The sequence below is a fragment of the Colius striatus genome, chromosome 8, assembly GCF_028858725.1.
Source record: "Colius striatus isolate bColStr4 chromosome 8, bColStr4.1.hap1, whole genome shotgun sequence".
Classification (NCBI taxonomy): Eukaryota; Metazoa; Chordata; class Aves; order Coliiformes; family Coliidae; genus Colius; species Colius striatus.
The window spans coordinates 2,437,247-2,457,863 of NC_084766.1; the positions used below are offsets into that span (position 1 = coordinate 2,437,247).

General features: G+C 41.2%; 1 protein-coding gene across 5 annotated transcripts in view; it reads left to right on the top strand.

Moving 5' to 3' along the window:
* ADK (adenosine kinase) overlaps nt 1–20,617 on the top strand; it is a 253,036-nt gene that overhangs the window by 64,026 nt on the left and 168,393 nt on the right. For all 5 annotated transcript variants that reach the window (XM_062001445.1, XM_062001448.1, XM_062001447.1 and 2 more), the window contains exon 4: nt 3,761–3,839. In XM_062001445.1, the coding sequence (XP_061857429.1) occupies nt 3,761–3,839 (79 nt within the window). The remainder of the gene's footprint in view (nt 1–3,760; nt 3,840–20,617) is intronic.

The window sequence follows — 20,617 nt, forward strand, 5'->3', positions numbered from 1 at the left end:
TTTAGTGAAAGGACACAGAGAAGATGGATAGTGATGCTCAGGTTATGAATGGTTTGAGTGACAAATAGGGTGGTGAAATTGGCAGCAGTGATGCTTACTGGGGGAAATTCTAACAGCTGTCACCCGTTTGAGGTGATGGTATGGCATATGTAAGAGGAGTCTGTGCTGCTTAAAAATAAGCCTCCATCTCCTGTAATGCAAGGAGGTGTATTTTGTTAAAGTAAAAATCTTGCTCTTGTTTGTGTTCTTTTATGAAGTAATTTCTTCCATTACCACTGTATACTGTTTTAAAAAACAGCCATTAATTCTGCCAAATTCTGCTGAAAAGACTCAGCTTTCAGCATCAAGCTGAATTAGGAGTCAATCCTTTTCGAAGAAGGGAAAGGGGGGAAAAAAGCAGCAGAGAAAAGAGCTATTACCTTTAGTACAATTGAGCAAAACATTCACATCTCCTCTTTGGGCAGCACTGGGTTTGATGAGCAGTGTCACACCTGGAAGCACAGGCTGCTGCAAACTCAGGCTTGCTTTTGTTAAAACATGCCATAGTATGGTGAACAAATTCCTGGTACCAAAACTAGGGGCCTCTCTGTATGGTGCTGATGGTGGGATTTATTATTTTGTTATTTAAGGCAGTGGTATGTTGCTAGGTCAGGAGAAGGGTCACAGGTCTCAGGTACAGCACAGCTTTAAGGAATACTCAAAAGACCAACAATTGCAGAATGTGAAACAAAAATATTATTCAGCCCTGCTCATAAGGTTCTAATTTTCATGAATTATCCTAAGTGTGATAACAGCTTAGTCTTGAAGCACACACAGAAGCTCTGTTTAGCATTCCCGGGCCTTGGAGCAGTTTCTGCAGTTGAACTTCCTTCCTTAAGATGGAGAGCTTTAGAAAAGCAAATACCATGTTTCTGTGGCATGCTGGACTGCCAGTCTCCCCTCTGCAGGTCAGACATGCAGCAGACAGTGACAGAGTCAGCGTTCCCACACTGCCTGTGCCATCTGCTGACATTCTGAAAAATGTCTATCTAACTCTTTCACTTCTTGAGATCAAAAGTTATTGCCTTTCTTAATTTTGAGCTCATTCTTGATCCAGCTTGCTTATCAGGCAATTGTAGATTGAAACAATACAGTTGATATCATCCTTTTAATGTGATGTGGAAAGTGACCAGCAAAAATTACTCCTATTGCATTTCTATGAGCTTTTATTCTGTTTTATGTAACAGCCCTCTGGAGGTGTCGAGTTTGTTACCTTATTTTGAAGAAAGGTGTTGGGTCTTTTAATGTTCCATCTGATACAGTGACAGTCACTGGTTTTTGTCTTGAGTAATTATAATTGCTTCAAATTATTCCTTAGATTACATGGCTGTCACCTTGAAATCACAGAATCATAGAATGGTGGGGTTGGAAGGGACCTTTAGAGCTCATCCAGTCCAACCCCCCTGCAGGAGCAGGGTCACCTAGATCAGGTCACACAGGAACATGTCCAGTCCCCTGATCATCTTGGTGGCCCTGCACTGGCCTCTCTCCAACACTTCCCTGTCCCTCTTGAGCTGAGGAGCCCAGAACTGGACACAGGACTCCAGATGAGGCCTCACCAGGGCAGAGCAGAGGGGGAGAAGAACCTCCCTTGACCTGCTGCCCACACTCTTCTTGATGCACCCCAGGATGCCTTTGGCTTCTTGGCCACGAGGGCACATTGCTGGCTCATGTTTGGCTTATTATCAACCAGCACTCCCAGGTCTCTCTCTGCAGAGCTGCTCCCCAGCAGTTTGGCCCTCAGCCTGTACTGGTGCATGGGATTGTTCCTTCCCAGATGCAGAACTCTTCATAATACTGACAGTATTTTAAGGCTGTTTCCATTTTTCTCCCCAAATTCAGGTGTTTTATGTATTTAAACTGCAAGATAAATATTTAAAATAGGTACTCATTTAGATTTAGAGCTGGTGTAATGTAGGTGATGAACTACAGATAGTAAGTTTTTGAGGTTTTATATGGCATTAAATAGTGCTGGCAGAGAAATAGTAGATGCCTTTAAGTAAAGGAATTAAACTATCAATTGGCATGCTTGTAGGTATGCAGGAATGCAAAAACCACCATGTGATTTGGGCAGTACACACTCCAATGAAATCAAATGTCAGCTAAAGAAAAAAATACTGCCCAAGTGCTTCATTGTTTCAGGACAGTTTGTATGTCTGAGAAGCAACTGTTAGGAGACCTGTTGCTGTTGGTTATTTTGTCCCACTCTCAGCTCCTTGCCATCATTTGGGGTTTCAGTCGCTTGACACAGACTTGGTGGATAATGACTAGTGTGGAAAACTCTGCAAAGCATATGTAGTAATTTAGTTCTTGGTTCTGTCTAATTGTCTGCCCAGTGGTGGTTTGCTAGGGTGAGTAGCTCGTTAACCAGACATTTTAAATGGAAAGTACTGTAGAAATAACAATGCTCTGATGAGTAACGTGGCTTTGGATGTCAAACCCCTTTAAACAGACAAGGCATTGTTTGCCACATCTGTCCCCAAAGCTCTGGTTCACTGCCTGTAAGGAGACTGGGATTGAAAAAGGGGAGAGGGCTATTTTTGGCAGATAGCATCAATTTTTCACCATGTCTGAAATAAAGATGTGTCACTCTTTCAAAAGGTGCTAAAAGCAGATGCAGTGAAATAGGTTGAAATACATGGAGCTGCCCAAGCTTCGTTTGCTGAAGGTAAACATCTAAAGTTAATAGACCTTAAGGGCAAATCCATGCTATTAATTAGAATTGACCTTGAGGTCATTTTGAGCCTTGATTATGCAAACAAATTTTACAGTAAACATTTTAACTTGCCTGCAGGAGTGCTTCCTTCTGAGTCTAATGTCTTCTGAGGTTGTTAATCCTGCTGTTCAATCCACTCATTTTTGAAGTGTGCTTAGAACTTGAAGGCACGATGCAATGCTTGTGCACAGCCTCCCTGCCCTCTCCACAGCCTCCTCATCCTACCTCCCTTTTCTGTGACACCTCTTTCTGTAGCCTGTGACTAGAGACAAGGCTGACTCTTCAGCCATGGTGGACTTGATCAAAAACATGCCCTGGACAATGAGGAGTGTCTGAGAGAACTCTCAGGTTTGTCTTTCTCTGTCTTAACCCTCAGGTTTGATTTGAAATATGAGGGTAGATACTTTTGTTGATAGTTTTAAATATTTGTTTTAGTCTTCAAACCTAATAATCTACTCCTGAATGTTACCACAGAGTGCTGTGGTTCCATAGTAGTAAGACATGGAGGATTTAAGCTCTACTGGACACACTTGGCTTTTCTGTTGTTGGGTTTTCTCACATCCTAGCAGATTCATCCAGAAAAGTTCTTCACCTGGCAAAATGTACTATTAGAAATGGAAACTTAAAGCATAGCACCACTGCTTGGGTCAAGTTCACTTTGAAATAGACATCAGATCTCCTCAATTTAACATTCTGACTTTGAAGAGATGAAAGAAGCGTCTGAATGTCTTGGAATGTTTTTCCTTCAAGCATATATGTTATCAGTGTAACAGCTGATTGCAATCAAGCTGCTACTTCACATGATTTTTTTGCTTGTTTACTCCACTGGCAACTTGAAGGTGAAGGATTCAGCTTGGTGTCACACTTGGTAGTTTGGATAGAATGTGTGTGAATGTTTTGTTTCCGATAAGATGATGTTGCCTGCTTCTGATCTGCATTTGGAAAAGGAAATAAACACATTGTGAAGTTTAACTTTTCTTCTCCATGTTTTTTTGTCTTTAACAGATTTGACGAACTTGTGAAAAAGTTCAAAGTAGAATATCATGCTGGTGGTTCTACTCAAAATTCCGTTAAAGTGGCCCAGGTTTGTTCTTCCTTAAATTATTGATAGTTTGAAGTGTTGAGCTGGAATCAACGTGATGCTCTGTGTTACCTGTGCTCATCCTGACCATTGCTGAGTGCCTGCTTGGGATTCTGTTGCTCAGACTGTGCTTGTATTTTTGGGGGACGTGGTTTGTTTTGAAGTTGTGCTCTTTACTCTTCTCACAGACTTTCTGTTAATGTTATAGTTAAAATTGCAATGTACCTAGGAGTAGAAGGGAGCATTTTAAGGAAGGTTGAGGCAGGCTTTTGGCAAAGGGGGGTGATGGAAGGATGAGAGGCAAGGACAAGGTCCCTAACTGCAGTTAGGAACGTTCCAGTGAGAAGAGTCACGATGAGAATGGTTAAAGAGGGAAACTGTTGAATCTCTGTGCTTGCAGATTTTCATAACTTAACAAAATGAGTCCTTGAGCAACCAGAAACTGAGATTAGAATCATAGAATGGTAGGGATTGGAAGGGACCTTTAGACATCATCTGGTCCAGCCCCCCTGCAGAAGCAGGGTCACCTAGATCAGGTCGCATAGGAACATGTCCAGGTGGGGCTTGAAGACCTCCAAGGAAGGAGCCTCCACACCCCTGTGGGCAGCCTGTGCCAGCACTTCTTGGGGTTCAGACTTGAGACCTTCAGAGGTCCCTTCTAGCCTGCATCATTCTGTGATTCTAACCATATTTATCTCGTAAGAACTTGGAAGTTTGTCCAGAAATGTAAACCAGGCTGTGTGTATGAAGAGTACCCATACTGCTGAATTTGATAGGAGGTATATTAGCTTTTCTAGAGCTGAAGTATGCCTTTTGTCACACTACTCATAAGCACATACCTGTGTGTGTATGTTCAGATTGCAGTACACACATTCTGTCAATGAAACTGCATTTATAATCTTCTTGTTAATGATTCTGCTTTATTAACTTCCAGACTTCCTATGTAATTAGAACTTACTGCCAGATAGCATTGAATGCACATTTGGAAGAAATGAAGTTGCAATTTAATAAAGGTTGCCCCCTCCAATAAAAAGGAACAATTCATTATAGTAATAATCACTGTTGCTTTGTACAAATAGCTGCTGCTTCTTTACTGAGACTTTCATTTTCTGAACCCCAAGTGTCTTGAAAAGATCTCTGATAAAACTATTTCACAACAGAGAGAGCTCTTATGTTGCATGTGGTTTATTGTACATAGCATTGCCATTCTGAAATGGTTCTGTTTTCTTCAATGCAGACAGATTTCAAAGCTGCTTTTTGTTTGTTTGGGTTTGGTTTTTTTACCAAGTGCTTAAGCCAATTTTTGCATCTGATACTTAACCCCCCCCCCTCTTTTCATAAGGAAAACTCAGTTACTGGATTCATTCTGTGTCAGTAAGAGTTAGCTTGACCTATAGGAACGGTTCAGTTAAAGGTGGTGTCTCTTCCCTGTCAACTCATTAGAGTCATCCTTTCGGAGGCAGGTCTACAACTGTTTATTAGTTCAGAGGAAGGAAGTTCTGCTTCCATTCCTGCATGTAGATTGAGGAGCTTTAGAAGCAAGTGCATATGGCAGACTCTGAAATGTTCAGAGAGCACAGGATTTAATGTCCGCCTGTCCTTGAAGCGATCTCTTTGGTATCACCTGTTTTTATGAGTAAACTGTGTTCCTTAGTTAACTGTCTCTTAATCTGTCAGTCCAGGTGTTGTTGGACAGTTAAAGTACACAGAGCCTGCAGAGAGTCCATGAAACATGAGATTTACAGCAGTGAAATGCAGGAGCTTCTGTGGCACTGCTCCTTTCTCCCACTGATCGTGTTTTGCCAGGGAGGTTTTTCTCTACCTTGGCTTGGAGTTGGGAGCCTCATTCAGCTCCAGTTGCCATCTGGAAATGTATTTGTCTCCAGAAGCGTTGTCATCTCCTACTTTTTGTTTCAAATAAGATTGAAACTTCGCAGTTGTGCATGAATAACATAACATCACTAAGAGGCTTTAAAAAGATGGATGGGAGGGTGAGAGAGAGAAAAAGAGATTTCTGGAAATCTTGAAAGGAGCTGTTACTCTGGAAGCTTTAGCAGAAGAAAAAAAGATGTGAGGATAGAAAAATATAGTTTAAATGTAACCCAAAAGTTAAACTAGAAATTGTGGAGGCATTTTTACAGAGATGTGCATATTGGAGAGACCGAGGGTGTGAGTCATCTTTGATCTGAATAACTTCAATATATAGTTGTTGAAAGTAACAAGAGAAAGCAAAAACTGATTCAGGAAGCCTGACTGGTGGGTGAGAAATAAAGGACTGATAAATCAGTTCAGCTCTGAGGTAGCCACACTCAGTGAACGTGAGTTCCACGTGAGAAGACACATCTTGGCATTAGAATGACCCTTTTCTGCTAACTCTTAGTTCTGCCTTGTGTTTAAAGTTGGTGTTATGATGCATACTTAACAACAGGAGGAGAGTGAGGGTATCAAGTTGAAACTCCAGTGTGCTGCTCTGACCTTTAGTTGTCTCATTACGTTTTGGCCTTATATCTAATTCGATATGTGACATCTTGCTTTAATCTGAGCTCTTGCAAACCCTCCAAATGATTGGATCCATTGTATGGAATCTATAAGATATGCATACATGTAACTGCATACACTTCATAAATAATGGATTGTTTTAAGAGTTCTGCCAACCAACTAAACTGAGATTTGTGAGGACAGTATTTTACTACTGCTCAGCTTCCTTCTGTAATTTTAATTAAGACTGTGCCTGTCTAGCAACAGCCATTGATCTGAAAGGGAAAAAACATCTGATCCTTTTAATAGGGCTCGTGACTCTAAACTATCTAAACCAGATAGCTTACATGTGGAGACAGGGCAAGTATTGCTGACCAGGGCACATTTGCATGATTTTTATCACTGTTTATTTTGACTTTGGAGTGCTGAACTGCAAGAAGCAATCTTTGAAGTTCTATCTTTCCGAGTCAAGTGCCGGATTTCAAGTCTAGCTTGACAGTACTTTATAACTTGGATTGGAAACAACACAGCCTTGGCAACAAGCAGCACTTTGTTTGTTCTTGGTTTTTTCTGCATGTGCATGTAGGGAATGCTGTTGGTTAATGCTCTGTTTCTTGATAGCTTATATTCAAGAAACAGGCTGCCCAGAGGGGGTGTGGAGGCTCCTTCCTTGGAGGTCTTCAAGACCCGCCTGGACATGTTTCTATGCAACTTGATCTAGGTGAACCTGCTTCTAAAGGGGGTTTGGGCTGAATGATCTCTAAAGGTCCCTTCCAACCCTACCATTCTATGATTCTAACAATTCTGCTATTGCTATGGATCTAACTTAGTTAAAGGACACTTTACTATTTATCCACCCTCAAAAGAACTGAGAACTCATTACACAAGTTTTATTACTAGTGGTGCCACATGAACTTGGAAGAACATAGCTTGACACAAGTGGAATTTGTAGGACTGGCAGATCAGGGGAAAACATCAGTTTTCATATAGGGGGCTTCACAGCAATGTCTTTATAATACACACCTGGAAACTGTAATGACTCCCTGTTTTTCTCACTGGCTAATTGTAAGCTTTTGGGTCTTTGTGCACTATCTTTGCAAAAAGCCAGCATACTGTTGTTAAATTCTTTAAAGAAGCTTAGTTTTAAAGTATGTGTCTGTTTACTCCTAATAATGTGTTGACTGGAATGACTTTTAAACGAGGGGGAACACAAAGAGAGAATAACACAATGCCACATTACGTTGAACATTTGAAGTACAGGGAAGTACAACACTTCCTCAGCATCAGCCTATGTTTCAAGGCCTTGTAGCTTCAGCCCAGTTTTTGCTTTTTAAATGATGATAATTTGATTTGTTAAGCTAAAATGATGGTGCTTTTTAGGACTAATAAACTGACAAGTTGGAGAATTTAGTATTGAAACATTAACATTTGTGCTTGTTTATAATAAAAGCATGTGCTGAAGGCTTAGCTGGGCTTCAGATTTTTACTGTTTGCTGTGTGAGTAATTAGCCAAACCTTGTATTTATATTAAACATAATGTGTCTACTTGTTCATGTCATGCTTCATCCAAAAAGAGATGTAAAATAAGAAAATTATTCCCAAAAAACACGTTCAGGCAAATCTGCTTATTAAAAAGAATGGAAACTGTAATCTTGTCAGTGTGGAACTAACTTTGCAGCTGGTTTCATGCTCTTTAATTGTCTTTATGTATTTGCAAAGTGGTATGGTTAGCTAAACATGACTTATTGTATGTCATCTACAGAGTCCATCACACGTGAGCAATTTCAGCATTCAGTTGATGATCTTTCCAAGTCCCTTCCAACCCTGTGGTTTCCTGCTCACTTTACCATCATTCTGTATAAATGTGTATACAACTAATTCATCTTTTCCGCACTCGTGAAAATGTCTGGATTACTTGATTAGACTGAGGCATAGCAGGAAGAAAGGTTTGGCTGGGGCTCAGGTCTCAAAGTGCATTGAACATGCATAACTGGGAGAGAGAGAAAGGAGAGGTTGCCAGGGAGGGCACCTCAAGCATACTCTCAGTTTCTTTCACGTTGATTCAACTTTGCAGGACCTTTCATTGTTTTATGGAATCCATCCTGCCATCAACTAGAAATATTCTCAGTTGTGCTCATTGTGTGCTTAAATTTACTTATGCCACAAATGCCAGTCTCAAAAAGCTGTTTGTGGAGCAGCATTCACAGAAAGTCTCCTAAACAAAGGTTTCCTCCAGCTTAGTGAAGCACAGAACATTTAACTCCGGATCTTTCAGTCAACCAAAAGGAAAGAGGTGATTTTTTTTTCTAGAAGAGGTTAGTCTCTGTGCTTTCTGAACCATTTGAGTCAGAATGTTAAGTGTCTCAAGAGTTAGTTTTGGCCTTATGCTTGATATTGCTTAAGCAGCTTCATTCCATCCCCCTCAGCCCTACTCAGATAGGCTGGGTGGCCCCAGCAAACATGTGTTTCCAATATTTTCAAGAGTTCTATCCAGCTTTCAAGAAAAAAAAAAAACCAAAAAGCTTTCTAAACTATTTTCTGTTTGGTATGATTTAATAAACTCAGGGGTACAACCTCACCTTCTCTGACAGCAAACAACCCTGAGGCGTGTGTTTCCAGCCCTGTGAGCTCCTGTGTGTTTCTGCCGTGCCACACCGGTGCAGCATTCCACTGTCAAGGTCAAGGCTGGCACCCTGTGCTGAACTGCAAGTGCATGTACCTGCTTCTCAAACCTATTCCATGTAAAAGATGATGAAGCAGAGAAAGAGTTACTTAGAGCTAAGTTTTCCTTTATACCTTGGTAAAGCTTATACGCCACAAGGAAGTAAACCTAGTCTCTTATGCATCTATCCCCCGTGCTGTGACCAGTCCTAAGGAGTGAGACTAGCACTTGGCAAAGGAATAACAACACGTGCTTCAGTGCTGACAGGAACAGTCATTAAGGTTTGTGTGTCTGGAAATACAACAATGACTATTCCCAGTCTCACAAAGATGATGTCCCGGCGATAGCGTCACGAAGGACGGTGTCACATGCCAGTGCCATCTAGTTCTTTAGTTGCTTATTCTCTCAAGCACAGTCTGTCATTCATGTGTGTTTCCAAATTAGCCCGTGTCAAACACGACAGAGATGTGTCTGTGCTTCTGACACAACACAGGCAGCCTTTCCACTTCACAATTATAACGTGCAGCTTGGGAAGCTGCTGTACTGCCTAAGCTGATGGCTACAGGTGTCAGAAAAATGCTGTAATATTGAAGAGCTGCCTAGATAGTTTTGAGACCCTCGGGGGAACATTGCTAGACCTTTTACTGTACCTAAGATCAGTTCTGAAGTCTCATTCAGAGATACCTGGAACAGTTCAAAAAAGCAACAAAACCACTTTATTGACATGATCAACTCTACAAAACTCTGAGGGACTTTCCCCCAGGTTACAGAGCTGAGTACTGCTCAAGTTTTTTAGTGCTTGTTCCATACATAGTTTCTCTGGTTATGGATCATGTGTTTTCTATACACTGGTACTGGTTGCATACAGGGAATAAATGTGTATTGCTCTGTGTGTGTTCATAGACCTGGGATTATAGTTTCACCTAATACCAAGAGGGTCAGAAAATGAAGCTCCAAAAAGCCCGTGGCACTTCTTCAGACTCTGCAATGCTAGATCTCTAAGTTTGGCCTTTAGAAAATGAGGCAGCTTCAGTTGCACCATTGTCAGCCTACAGCAGACTTTGTTGAGGCAGATGGTAACTGTTAAGCATTGCAAGACAAATGTCCTTATGTGCATCACTTTGGCATGGAATTGAGTGGCTGGCTGCTGGTCATATGCACTTGTCTGTTTGATGCACCAGAAACATATCCACTTAGCTCTTCAGATCTTGTCCTGGGCCAGGAGCATCAATAGGGTTGTAGGAAGAATGTCTTTGGAATGTGTATCATCCAAAAACACCTTAGAAAATACAGTGAAAAGAGTTGTGTGATTCACATTCCCCCTAAATCCATTCAGAGAGAGCCTTGCAACTGTCTCCTTTTCAGTGTGTTTGAGTGAGCTTCAGAGTGCATATGCAGCCTCTGTTCATCCATCCAAAACTGTGGTTAATGATTAAAAACTGTTTCCATATTCCAGAGTAATCAAATATCAGTCCCCCACATGGGACCAGAAGGCACTATAGAAATGGCAGCAGTTGGCTTTTCTTGGGAGTGCAATTCAGCTGCCTGCAGCTTGACTCAGCTTCTGGGCCTGTGTAGCTGTGTTAGCAACAGGTTTTGGAGCTGTAAAGAGTTGTCATTGTTTCCAAAAGCAGTGAGGGAATTTGGCTGTTTCCCTGAGCTGATGTCCAGCTGAGTGGATGCACTTGATCTTCATTGGTTTTCACTTTTGTTTTCCCCTGAGCCACTGCAGCCTCTAACCTGTAAGCCACGCTGTACCAGAGTGTGAGAGTTCAGCTCATCCCCTAATTTCTGCTTAGCCTGAAAATCAAGATGTTTCTAGGTAACACAATAATTGGTGCAGGCTAGGAGTTATACTGAAGAAATATGCAGCTGGAGGTAGCAGTGAGCAGCCACATTAGGGGACCTGGTTACAGGGGTGCCGTGCTGTTGCAGCCTCGAGCACTCAGTGAGTGTCCATGCAGCAGTGGGCTGATGGCACTCTAATAGCTGACTGATGTTTCCTTGACACTGGAAGGAGAAGGATTGCTTGCTTTGACCATCTCACAAGACAGAGTAAATCCCCGTGCTTCACTGATACTAATTTGGCGTGCCACTCAAGTCTCGGGAGCTCGGGAGCTGTTTTATCCTTAGCAGCTCAGTAAGTTACATAACTACATCTTTAGCAATTAATTACTGTTAAGTGATGTGATACAGTGGGGAGTTAATTGCACTAGAAATCTGAAATGCCACGTTACAGAGGTTTCTTGCACGTCTCTGGAATGCTTCCCGTTGAAAGTGTGCTGCTTTTGTTTGAAGAGACACTGAAAATCTTGCTGTTAGCCCAGAACTCTGTGCAGGGTTTAGAATATACTATTCCTGAAGACCTGGTGGATTCCCCAGGAAGCTGAAATGTGTTAGTGGAACCTCCTTGCACGTTTATTACGTGTGTTCAGAGATGTGTTGTCTGAAACTGTTCTTTTTCTCTCTTTTGATAACGTGCTCAACCCAAGTGCGTGGATGTCTGATTTTGTACTTTGGAGTTCTGAGTTGGACCTTGCTGCTAACTTTTCACTGTAGCCATGTAGTAAATTAATCTGCCCTTCTCTTTCTTATGTATATGATGAAGGTAGGAGTGGTTTATCAGAATACAAATTTAATATAGGAGTTTAACTAGTCATTTCAAGAATGCAAAGGGATGAAGGCTGGTAGTTTGATTGGCTCATCAGGAGGAACAGGAGTGCTTTTTAACCATTACCTTTGATGAAGACATACCTACTTTTCAAATGCTTTGCACCAGCCCTGTAATAAACCTCATGCCTCATTTTCCCACTAAGCATGCTGTAGGATCCAGAGCCCAATCTAGCATGAGCCAGCACTGGTGGGTCACAAAATAAGGGCAAGTCGACAGGAGCAAAGGGAAAAACTTCTCTCTTTCTGCTCCTCTAGTTCTGATATGGATGGATAATGGCTTTAGGAATAACAAACACATATTTTTTCAGAGGAGCTAACATGATTTAAAAAACTGTAGCAATGACAGTTTTTAAATTTCCATACATAATGTACATTGGAGCTTTCTGCTGGGAATGCTGCTGTGAAGTCGACCAAGTGTGATTCGCTGTGACAATCTAACAGTGCTGGAGTTGGAGACTAGATGACTCAAAGCTGCCCTGCTAAAAATAAAGCAGGATTCTGTTTTAAAATCTGATCTGTACACATACAGAATATATATGCAAATAAAAAAAGGATTTGAGCTGCTGGGTGTTACAGATTGCTGATGGAGTTTTGTTTAACTCTAACATATGCTTCAAAGGTTGAAAGATCCTGAGGACTGAAATTCAAGTGTAGAGTCTTGCATCTGGGAAAGAATAACCCCATGTACCAGTGCAGGTTGGTGAATGAACTGTTAGAGAGCAGTGTAGGGGAAAGGGAGCTGGGGGTGCTGGTGGGCAGCAGGATGAGCCTGAGCCAGCAACATACCCCCGTGGCCAAGAAGACCAGTGGCATCCTGAGGTGAATTAGAAGGGCTGTGGGCAGTAGATGGAGAGAGGTTCTGCTTCCCCTCTACTCTGCCCTCGTGAGACCACATCTGGAGTATTGTGTCCAGTTCTGAGCCCCTCAGTTGCAGAAGGACAGGGAGCTGCTGGAGAGAGTTCAGTGCAGGGCCACAGAGATGATGGAGTGGAGCATCTCCCTTGTGATGAAAGGCTGAGGGAGCTGGGGCTCTGCAGCTGGGAGAAGAGACTGAGGGGTGACCTCGTTCATGTTACAAATCCATAAAGGGTGGGTGTGAGGAGGCTGGAGCCAGGCTGTGCTCAGGGATGGGCAGTGATAGGACAAGGGGCAATGGGTACAAGCTGGAACAGAAGAGGTTCCAAAGAAACACAAGGAAGAATTTGTTCCCTGTTGAGGTGAAGGAGCACTGGCAGGGGCTGCCCAGATGGGCTGTGGAGTCTCCTTCTCTGGGGACATTCCAACCCAGCTGGGTGAGTTCCTGTGTGCCCTGCTCTAGGTGCTGCTCTGGCAGGGGATGAGCTTTGGAGGTCCCTTTCAACCCTTAAGATTCTGTGATTCTGTAACTAAGGTACTGAAAAGAAAAGAAGAGCTGGTTGCAGCAAGTGGTGAGGCAGCACAGGCTTGACATCCAGGTTTCCTTTTGCTAACTGTTGTGGGCAGGTTATGTTTTAGAATCAATTTATAGGTTTGTAGTTAAATTCCAAAGCAGCTTCATTTACAGACTGGAGAATGGCAGGACATGCTTCATGACAAATGCTGAGGTATGGTTGTTGAGTATATTCCAAGTCAGGGTTCCAACAGCAGAGTTTTGACTACCAAAAGTTAAATCTGTTGGTCAAGCAATGACACAGAAATGTTTTTAACTCGTGCTTGGGACCCCTGTCTGACTGCTGAAGTCGAGTGTCTCTTTTCTGGTGTGTGGCATAACAAGAAATGACCTTTTCCCATTTCCAACATCCCCTTCCTTGCCTTTTTTTTTTTTAATGAGCATGCAAAAGATGCCAAATGTTCCCAATCCTAAAGCTATGATTTAAAATCATACGGGTTAAGAGCAAATCCCACCCCGTTCTGTTCTTGATGAGGCTTTTTTAATGGTTCAGCTTGCAAGTTTGGGAACTTCAAATGGCTTCTGACAGCAGACAAACTGCAAGTTCCTCTTCACCCCCAGATCCCTGTGAGGGTTTGCTTTGGATTGTTTCTGTAAGAAACTCACTGTACCTCTTTATCTGTTAGTCTTCTCTTGTCCTCCAGCTTTCTTATTGTTTATCCATTCTTTTTTCCCCAGTTTGAACTTAAGGGAGCATCCCTTTTTTTTCCCCAAGTTAGCCACTCCAGGTTATTGTCAGGAAAGCAGAAACACCCCTCTTCTTCTAACAGTGCAGGGGCAGGGTGTCTTATACTAGAAGCTTTCCTTTCTATTTTGGTAGTCTGCTTAGGCAGGGGCTGATGGCTCTTGGCATTTCATTACTGCAGAGTTTGTCAGGTGCTGCATGCTCTGTCAAATATCATGACCCACTGTTCTTATGGAAGCAGCACCTAACTCATTCCAAAACTGTTGCTTTATTGATGTGGTTTTGGAGTATTGGAGAGTGTTGTGGTAGGACATAGAGTCCAGCTTATCCTGTAGGATCATGCTTGAGTTGTAGGCACTTGCATCTCTTTTAAGGAGAGCAGCAGTGCCATTTTTTAATAACATGCAGTTGAAAGGCATGATTTAAATATAAAGGAAAATGAAAAAGAAAAGCTTTTGATGCTGCTGTGTCTTTCTGATTGTATGATGGCTTTTCACTTGTGAGGAATTTGTTTCAGAACAGATTGAAGGACAATCCCAAGAAACACCATCCTGCCACTGTTGTGCATCTGTTTCACTTGGCCCTTCCAGGGGGTTGACTTTGGAAGAGCCAATGTTTTTTAACAGAGCTGATATTAGGGGTGTAAGCAGAGGAGTAGTGAAGGAAGTGACAAGAGACAGCCTTTCCACAGTCGTGTTTGTTACTTGGCTCGCAGCTCAGGGATCCAAACATTGTTGCTCCTGTCAGAAGCAGTGATACCAAACTAAGTTTGGTAACTGTCTCTTATGGGAATTGACATCTTCTTTGCATGAGCTGTCTTGTATGGAGTCTTTCAGGCCTCTGTTTTCTTCTCCATACCAGTTAGAATTCATATGAAACCCCAGGGGGTTTTCAGATGTTGCCAGTATGCAGACATGAAATAATTGTGTGTCTCCTTTAAGTCAGTGCAGGGAAGCATGATCTAAAAGCTTCTGAGAAATGTGAACGTAAAGGAAAGCAACGTATTGGGGTTGAACTTAAGTCGGTGTGGAAGTGATACCATCAGAAAGGAGGAAATCTTTGCTAGAAGTTAGCACTTCAAATATTGCACTTTGTTAAAAATGATGTGCAGTTTATGATCTTCAGTCTAGGAGAGAGCTTTTAAAAGTTGCTTTTTATTGACTACAAGCCTGTGCTGTTATCCTGACAGATACAGATCTTACCTTTGAGACTTTGCGTGGTTGTTTGCTGTTACAATCGTGTACCTGGAAAATACCTAAGGCTTAAAATAACACTACCCGATCCAGAATGCAGTAACTTCAGGTTGAGCTGAAAGCTTTACTTCCAAACTACAGTTGCTCTTCATTATATACTGAAACTGCCTCCAAAGCATGGTATTAAATATCAAAGCTGACTGGACTACCTGGAGGACTGTGTCTCCTTTAGCAGTGAAGATCTGTCCCACAACGGCTGTCCTCTGCAGAAACAGGGGAGCTGTTTAAAATCACAGCTGCAAAACCTGGAAAGAAATAGTCAAATTTGGAGATAGCAGGAAGTGATTTACAGGTGTGAACTTCAACTTATCCTAATGGAGGACAAATGAGTCAATGTAAAGCCATATATTTGAGGAGCGTTCTGTGTAATTTCTACACGTGCCCTGGATTTCTTCCTGATGATCAGGCCATAGGAATGTTCTTCCAAGGGAAATCAGTGACCTTAGATCTTGCTGCCTTCTGGATCACCTGTAAACTTTCAGTGATGACAGTAAATCTAGGATGAATGAAAGAATCCATGATTTGCATTGATAGTTTGTATGGATGTCCCATAATTAGATGAGGCCGTAAGTGCTTGAGTTGGAAAGAGAGCGTATTGGCATGTACAGCACTCTACCAGAGGGAGGCTTTGGACAACTAAGTTGGCACAAGTCCTCAGGATCTGAAGTAGTACTTTGGCCTGTGATGTTTGTATCAGAAATAGGAATGAGACAATATCTGATTCTCTCTCCTTTCCCATCTCATTGCAGTGTGTCAGTGTCTGATGGAAGTGCTACTGCATAGGCTTCATTGATGAAGGTGCATTCTAGTATCTTGCTTTTCTAAGTCAATCCTTGGCATCGTTTGCCTTGAATTTGTAGATTGAAGTCTGTCATAGGAAATGTTTAATGAGTGCCTTAGTTGTTATGTCAAATATCTTCATTCCAGTGAAGTGTAATTCTCTGGAGTTCTAGGGATATCTAAAAGGAGGAGATAAGCAGATGCTATGCATTAGGAACTTTCAGTGCTGGTGACTTCAGACAACGTAGAGTAGTGCTGGAGCACACGTTTGTATGTGGAGCTGTTAGCACAGTTACTGCTGTTAGCTGTGCTGGGGTTTTAATTCACAGGAAGGAACTGCATTAAAAAGTATTAGGCTGAAAAAAGCAGCAGTGTGCTCTTTTCACAAACAGTGGTGAATAGGAGGAAGCAGTATGCGAAAATGAGAACCCATTATTATACCTCCTCGTTTATTTGCTTCGACTCTTTTCATCACACTGTTTACAACTCCAGAATTGATGATCTTTTTTTTACTCTTCTATTTTCCTGAATGTTCAGCAACTATTTATGATAATGGCCATTTCATTTCTTGCTTTCTGTAGAGTAAAATATGAACAGATTTAAACGTAAAGCAAGATAAACATAGTAAAGAGTTCAGACAAGACCGTGAAAGACAACTGAGGGGAAAATAAAGATTTAGAAATATTTAGCTCTGCAGTTGGGCTGGAAGTTAAAAATAGTTGTTCCTCGTTAAGTTGAGCATCTTTGGTAGGTGGAATGCCGTCAGGCAGTTCTGTTTTACCTACTTTCTCTTTGACCTTTGTTAGTCTCATTCTATACCTGTCTCCTAGTAAATCAAGTTGCATGAGCACTCAGCAATTTCTGATCAAGGTGAAGGCAGGAGGGGAAGTAGTTGATGAGAAATAGTTGAGCTTTTACTGCAGAAATAACCTCTCTTTCAGACACTTCCAATAGCTTCTTAGAGAGAGAAGATTTCTGTTAGGGATTGGTCCACAACACTCCATTGGCTTGGCATTCTCCTGACTTAAACAGGCATTACACCATTGACTGACATAATTTGTGATACTAGGGCATAATTATTTACTCACAGTAGCAACTTGTGTGTACTCATAGGTTAAGGTTTCTTAGGTAATGGAACAGAACAGTTGCACGTTTTTCTTCCAGTCTACTTTCAAAACTCTTGGCATTTCTTTAATAGGAAATACAATAAAACATCTTGAGAACACATGTCAGAGATTTTCAGTGTGGATCCACTTGCTTGTCCTCAGTTTAGTGTGTTCTGTCTAGGTGTTGTAACAGCTTCACATCTGTGGTTGGTTTTATCTGTGGCAGCTGGTGCATTACCTAGATACTGCACAGTTAAGGTGGGGCTTCCAGCTCGGATGCCTTTGCTTTTGTCAGCAAACTCAGACCCTTAATGCCTGTTCTGAGTTGACTTTCTCGTGTCATGTTTTCTTTGAGTTTTCAGCTAACTTACAGTCTGCTGTACAACAAAATGGTTTGAGGATCTGTTGAACCTCTGATTTAGAAGCAGTGATATTTTGGAGATGCTATGGGTGAGCTGGATCTCAGGCAGTGCTTTTCAATTACAGCAAGACAGCATGTGCACAGACTCTTAAATTTCCACTGGGACCAATACAATAAAAAAGGGACATTATTTTGGAGGATGTAAAGACACTTTACATCAATACTTTAAGTGGTTGCTTTTATCTGAATAAACAGAAAGTGGTTGGCTTACAAATATGTCTTGTAAGAATAAATGGAGAGCTGTTATTCACCTGCTGTTGAGGCTTCCCTCACTCCCATGAACTTGAGGAAGCAGTGCCTCATTTATTCACAAAAATACTGGTTTGAGATTGTTCTTAGGATCAAAATGTATAAACTGTGCTGACAAAATGAGCTCCCTTGATCAGAAAATTGATTTCATTACAGTTATTCCAGTCTTTCATGAAGTACTGAGTCCTAGTCAGCAGATGCTAGTCATACAACTTCAGGTGATGAGTGTCAGGACAAGTTTATTTCAGTTTTGGGGCCTTAGGGATTTTTTCCCCTTAAATATGAGTTGAACCAACACGGTGATGGAACTGAAATGCAGGATAGATGAGTATTTAAATATCATATCCTGGAAATGAGCTGGAAGATAGGTTTTTAAATATCTCCTAATAGCAATGAAATGTGAAGTTAGTTTTACTTCAAAAACCCTTTTAGTGCATTTTTAGATAGGTTTATTTTCTAATGTATTTCCATCTCGTTAATTGAGGCATTGCAAGAATGGGACTTCAAAGCTGGTAGCTAGGAACTGATAACTAGGAGGTTTGATTCTTCAGAGGGTTGTTTTCCTGTAACTCATCCCTCTATATTTCTCAGGGTTTTCAATCTTTATGAAGCACAGTACTTCTTGACATGGGTGCCAGAATCATAAACGTGTGCTCAGACTTTGAAGCATCTACTGTTGCTATTTACTAGAGCAAGACTGGTATCTCTGTGGATTTCAGGAAGGAAATATAGAGAAGCTCTTTCTTTTCCTCTGTCATAAAACGAAGTTTCACTGCTATTTTGTGACCCTTCATGCTCCCAGCTATGCCTTTGTCAGCAAATACTCTTCCCTTCCTATGAAATGCTTAAAGATTTCAAGAACCAACTTTTTTTCAAGAGCTTGTAATGACTGAGACAGATTTGACAGGGTAAGAAAGAAATGGATGCGAGTGGAAGCAACAGTAAATCTCAGGGCTGCTGCAGTAGTCCATGCAGTCACTGGGATGCAGAAAACCTGTGTTCAAAATATGCTTTGCCATTTCTCAACACTGCAGTTAGTTGATCTGCAACAAGACTCATGGATGAGCTCGGCTCAGTCTCTCTGATGAGGAAATACATTTCCATCATTAGCAAACATCCCCAGCAAAAGTCTTGTCAGATGAAGTTCCCTTTGTGCACTCTGCCTTGGTTTCAGGGAGACGGGACTTTTACATCTTAAATGGAATTCAATGGGATTTCCAGTCTACTGCATTCATGATCCACTTCAATTTAAAACCAAATGAGAAGGGAGGGTTCCCTAAGGAGGGGAAGCAGTGTGCAATGGATATTGGCATTCTGTGGAACTTGAGTCAGCTTCTAATGGTAACTAATAGGTGCCAAAAACTTGTCTGGGCTCTGGGACTGAGGTGCATAGTGCAGTAGGGAAACCTGACTAATTACTAGTGTATTTTAAATATACACAATACTGTATGAGAAATATGTTAATATAAATCTAGCAGAGAGACTCTAAGCAAGGGGATATGGAAATGCCACTTCCATTATTGACTGTGAGTTACAAACCATTCAGCAATGTTTTCTTCTTTTCAGTGTTTAAAGAACATCTTCACCGAAATACACAAAGATGCAAAGGGGTATTCTGTGATATCTTCAAATACCTGTTAGTTATGTTTGTACTTAAGTCAGATGAGATGTACTTAATTCAGAGTAGTCCCAAACTAACTTAATTTATGGGAACTTAATTGCAGTAGACTTGGTAGAATTTGAAGTTTTGTTATGAGTCTGGTTGGCATTTTTTCATCTAAAGAGGAATTAGATGAGCATCTGAATATATCCTGTTAGCTGGTTTTGAGCTGATATGCACTGCTCAGAATATCCAAATAACTAATGAATCCATTTATAATAGTTCCTTCATATTTTGGAAGAAGATGCAAACTGAAGCCTGATGAAAGGGACAGGCTTCTGTATTGCAATCTCTTATTCCATCAAGGCTTCTGTATTGCCATCTCTTATTCCATCACTCTCTTTGGAACTTGGAAGTAGCGTTTGTGGTTGCTTCAAAGTCCTCCAAAAACACTACTTGTACATTAACAGACATTAGATCCTGTTGATATTTTTCCCTGCATGCTCAGTTAAAAGTGTAATAGCTAAATATGCTACAAGGGGTTAACATTCTATCCAGACCAAAGCTGAAATGATCTGTGAGCTTCCTTAGTATACTGTAGTGCTTAAGAATATGTACAACCTAACAGAAGCTCAAATTGTAGATGGTTCCCAACCTTCAAAATCGTTCCCCATTGGCTGCAAATTCTCTTGCAATTAGAAAAGGCCGTAACAATTTTTAGCTTTATTTAAGACATAGAAGAATAGATCTGATTTCCAAAAGTGCTGTGTATCAGCAACTCTGAAGTGCTTTAAATTCTAGCCAGAAGCATGGCATAATTGATATTTATATTATCTGGTACAGCAGCATTCTCAGTGCTGTCATTTCGCTTGTAATTTTCTCCTTGCTTGTAAAATTGCGTCTTATTTATTATTTGCACTTTATTCTTAATCACTTTTGCTAATGTAGTAAAAACATTGAAATGTTATTATATGATTAGCAATTTTCCACTATATTAATCCAGCATTACATTATACTGTGTGGTGACAATAATGATTTCTAATGTGGTAATGAGAGTTATTAACATGTCCCAATATTTAATAGTTTCTTGATTGCAAGATGGAAAAGGACTTGAAGTTACCCTAACCCAGTTTATTTGTGGCTGGAATGGCAAAAGGGTGGGATGTGGGCCATAAAAATGGAAAGAAATGGTGAACCTGCTTCTGCAGGGGTGTTGGATTAGAGCATCTCTAAAGGTCCCTTCCAACCCCTACCATCCTATGATTCTGTGATTGGATTCACTGCTTCCATCACCTTGGAGCTGTTTTGTTTTCATGTTTGTTTTCTGGAATCACATAGTTATTCATTGGGTGTTTTTTCCTTGTGTTCAACTCCATATTGACAAGTAGAGGAGGACTTAGAGATTTAATGCACGTTTACCAGTGGATGTGCAGTACGCTTTTGTA